The sequence below is a fragment of the Salvelinus namaycush genome, chromosome 28, assembly GCF_016432855.1.
Source record: "Salvelinus namaycush isolate Seneca chromosome 28, SaNama_1.0, whole genome shotgun sequence".
Taxonomy (NCBI): Eukaryota; Metazoa; Chordata; class Actinopteri; order Salmoniformes; family Salmonidae; genus Salvelinus; species Salvelinus namaycush.
The window spans coordinates 39,673,220-39,677,948 of record NC_052334.1 but is presented as its reverse complement, the minus strand read 5'-3'; the positions used below and the strand labels follow the sequence as shown (position 1 = coordinate 39,677,948).

The following is a 4,729-nucleotide window of genomic DNA, read 5'->3' as shown; positions in this document are numbered from 1 at the left end:
CGACTAACCAGTACCACCGCACATTGACATGGTACCGGTACTCCCTGTATATAGCCTCATTATTGTTATTTTATTGTGTTACTTTTTAATTTTTTTTACTTTAGTTAATTTAGTAAATATTTTCTTAACAAAATTTTCTTAACTGCCTTGTTGGTTATGGACTTGTAAGTAAGCATTTCACGGTAAGGTCTATCTATACCTGTTGTATTCAGCGCATGTGACAAATAAAATTTGATTTGATTTGAATATTGATCTATGTACTGTCTCTGGATCAGCTGGTCAACTAGACCTTGAAAGCGAGCTTGACTACTTAGAAGTAATCATTTACCTACATCACAAAATAAACAAATCATGAATACATGGCAATAGTCTCCAAAAAAGCGTAGGGCTGACATTGAGATTCATTGTGACAACCCACTGGGCAAAAACTGGTTGAATCAATGTTGTTTGCACGTAATTGCAACCCAAAAATGCAATGTGATGACGTTAAATCAACGTGAAAAACTGATTGAATTTGCAAAAGTCATCAACGTAAGGGAATTGTCTTTTTTTCCCCACCTGACTTTTAAACTAAATCCAATGACATGGTGATTTGTGTTGTTGATTTTACTTTGAATTCACGTTAGTTGACAACTCAACGAAATGTAAATTAAATGTAAATCAAAATTAAATGTATGTGCCCAGTGGGAAAGCTGTTGACTTCTGTTAGGATAGGTGAAAATCATTAGGCTACAAACACAATTATAGGCGATCAAACCAGTTTTGGTCTATTAAGTTATGTTGATTGGATATAATAAGAGTAATGTTATTTGTAACTAGGTGTCAACTCCTCTGAATACCATCATGATTAGCACCTAGAGAGCATGCTGCTTATGTTAGGGCCTATGCTCATGGAAAAACTGAGATAGATACAGGAAACACCCGTCATGTGATTTCCAACCACAAGACCTCAATCGCCTGTTGAATACATCCTGTCATCTCAAAGTATTTTATGAAATCATAAGAGTTCTTCAAGCTAATCAGCCACCATACTATATATATACTGTGTGTGTATATATATATATAGAATATGTCCCAAATAGCACCATATTCCCTAGATAGGGCACTGCTATGGGCCTTGACTAAAAGTGTGCACTGCCAAGGGAACAAGGTGCCATTTTTGGGACGCGACCCTATTACTATCCAAGAAAAAAAAAGCTACAGTACTTCACAGAACGTTCGGAACATTTAGTAATTTTATTACATAAGAACGTACATACAAAACACACTTTTATAAAAAGTTGATAAAACTCAGCAATTATTTGACATTGTCAGTAGAAATACACAATCCCTACAAACATTTACAATCAACTCTAGTATAGAGTTGTGATCCTAACCAAGGACCCCCCCCCAGACCACATTCTTCTGAACTATCTCCCTCATAGCTTTCACAAATTAGATATGTACACAATTTGACCTAGTTGGAAAAACCTTCAAATGATAAGATAACAAGGGGAGGGGGGTACACACACATACACAAAAAACTACTGAGAGGAACAAGTAGAGAGTATATCCATTCAAATATTTTTCTGCTTTGGTGTTTGTTTACTCCACGTCTGGTGAGAAGTGACTGGAGGAGTGTAGAGAAGATGTTGATCCTCTTCCCCCCCCCCCCCACTCCAAATACTACCCCTTCTTTCTGCCCCTCTTATCCTCTAACCCAGAGTGAAGTGGAGACATGTGTTTCTCTGCACCTGCACAGAGAGAAAGGGAAGAAAAAGTTAAGTCAGTACTCTCTCTCTGCCTCTCTCACGCTCCCTCCCTCTCTCCCTCCCTCCACTGGAGAAAGGGAGCAGACAGACTGGCGCCTAGTGTGGAACTTTCACTAACCCCAGGCTGATAGCAATGAATCCCCTACACATTCGCTGGCTTGGCTAATTGGCAACCATGGTGAGAGGGGGGTAAGAAAAAGAGGGTAAAGGGGACTAGACTCTTTCCCTGCATAGCAATGCCCCCTTCATCTCCAAAACCAGTGCCTGATATTGCTATTTATTGTTGTTAATAATTTGAAGAAGTATGGAGTTTGTTCACACACTTTTTTCCTGAAGCAGTCCAATGCCATTGCCAGCCTATTCACAGCAAATTGGAGATTATATATACATGTAATGCAACAGTAATAACACATGAATAGATGTAAACAGATGTATAGATACCTACCATTTCTGGAAGTCACATTCCTCCTGTTTAATGGCACAATCGTCCATCTTCTTGGGAGAAATTGCGTGCAAGGTCTGCAGTCTTCATGGAAAAGAAAAATTAGAAATATTATAGCCACTGAAAGCGAAATTCTTAGCCAGACTTGACAACAAGATATAAACAATGACGCATGGAGTGGATACACTGGTTACATATAGTGCAACACGCACCGATACTTGATGAATACATTTTGACCGTTCACCATGTTACATTGTTCATAGGTAAAACATAGCGAAAAACATGTCTTCCGTTACATGCACGTCTATTCCTCCATTTCATACAATAGGAATTAAAGACACATGCAATAAAATTCAGCATAACGTGGGCGGGCGCGGGGCAACCATCTTCACCTTTAGTGACAGCACCAAGTCAGGCGTGGTTGTCGCTGAAGACTCGTCTTCTAGCGCGATTTGCAGGTCGAAGATGTAGTCGATAACGTGCTGCAGAATTTCCACTTGGCTGACAGACTTGTTCTGTGGGATACTCGGTACCAGCTCCTTGAGTTTCGAGTAGCAGTCATTCATATCGCACAACGCGCCCACGGGTTCCTCCATAGATGGCTTATTCCGGGTGATGGAGAGACTCTGATCCGAAATGCAGCGGACAGCTTCGTAGCAGCTTCTGACAGATCTCATTGGACTGATGGCTTTCATGTTTGTGAGTAGGCTACAATTAATTATTTCAATTCGAAATGACGTTCCGATTCGGATAAGGATCCAATATTCTCACTCAGGCAACAACCAGCTACAGTAATTCTGTTAGTGTGAGGATGGCTTTATACACCATTGTCAACCAGTCGCCGCCCCCTTCTCACAAATAAATAAACCCTCGAACTCTGATTAGCCAGTGTAGAGACTTCCTGGTGGTTCTGAGGAGCATAGGGTTTCTGATTGGATGTTGTTGGATTGACCAACAATTAGACACATCATTTTAGGTAGGCCTATTTGGCTACAATCAACAAAGCATATTTTGGTGAGCACTGAATACGGATGACAACATATGATAGGCATATGATAGGCTATTCTGATAGGGTATTCTGCTAGATTAATAGGCCTAAATATGACTAGGCTACTATTCTGCTCACTGACATAGTTTGTGCCAAGACAAATATAGGCTTAGGGCCCACTCTGGGTCTTCTTTCTTTATCAAATTGAAGCCACACGTTACCTTTACATCTTTAACGGCAGTTTGTTCCTGTCATGACTTTACAGACATCTCGGCGTCTGGAATCTTTTTTTTTCACCTCTCTTGGTGTCACATGGTTTTAAAAGATGTCAAGAGACAAGACAGAGAGCAGACAGACAGCTTGAAAATCCTATAATTATAAGCGGTATGAAAGGTGATGGATTTCACACCATTCACTCGCTTTATAGGAATAACAATCCTTTCCATTCACAAGAAATTAGATAACTTATCCAAACAGTTATAAACCTTATCATACATGAGTGCTTGAAAGTTCAAACTACCTTCATTGTGAATTACAGTTTTTAATTTGTTATTATTAGCTATCATATTATTATCTTTGTTTTATTATAGCCCCAGCAACCCTCTCTGTTTTATAGCTAAATTGTGAACAGTGTCTATATCTCCCCACCACTCTCAAGGATTTTCCTTGATCATTTTCCTCTCAATTAAAATAAAGATAAAAGATAAGAACCAAATCCAAACAAATATGAAATCTAGTTAGTCACGGCAGACGAAAACATCCTTTGGGTGATGTGAATACAATTCGGGATGAATACTGAAAATAAGTTATAAATTGTTCTCTTTCTTTTTAACCCATGCATTTTTTTGTTTAAATCAAAGTGTGTCCCTCTGTTCCTTTTTGGTCTAATTTTCCCTTTTCTCACAATCCTGTTTTGTGGAGGAATGCACCCTTGCGCCAGCTGTGTGTCCTATTCCACCCCAGCTGTGTTGATCTAACGCGCCAGTCCCAGACAGCCTGGCGCCAGTCTCCCGACGTCATCCATTCACCCGCTCCAACGCGCCCCTCATGGCAAACGCCCGCCCTCACCAGAACCTCTTCGTGGAGCTCGCTTACTGGGCCCTTCACTCAAAGTCGTGGACCTGCCCCCTTTTCTCTGTTTCTGTTGCAGCAGCCCACTGAGATTTGTCCCAACTCCCGACCTATAATGCATGAGATTGACAATACGCTGACTCTCTAAAAATAACCCATTTGGTTCCTCTCCTCTGACAGCGCAACCAATCCTTGTTAGAGTCAATAATAATAGTAGTAGATAACATTTATGTTGGTGTATGCATCATCTGAAGAAAGAGGGAGTGCATATTTGTCATCAGTTGGTAAAACCCAGGATGTGTTAAAGATTAAATTAAAACACACAAACATAGAAAAATATAGATTTAGGAAGGAGTTTTCACGCTCAGTATTTTTATATTATGAACAAATAAAGAGGTAGCTTAATTGTTTTCTGATGGATAAGCACTACCGGTGAAGTTGGCCCAATAGCCCGCCCCTTTGCAGTGGTTGCACAGA

At 40.1% G+C, this 4,729-nt stretch overlaps 1 protein-coding gene across 1 annotated transcript; it reads right to left on the bottom strand.

Annotated features, from left to right (window-relative positions):
- Nucleotides 1-2,546: 2,546 nt before the first annotated feature.
- LOC120023353 (DNA-binding protein inhibitor ID-3-A-like) lies at nt 2,547-2,888 on the bottom strand. Its single transcript, XM_038967363.1, has one exon. It carries the CDS (start codon nt 2,886-2,888, stop codon nt 2,547-2,549), a length of 342 nt encoding a protein of 113 aa, XP_038823291.1.
- Nucleotides 2,889-4,729: the final 1,841 nt, after the last annotated feature.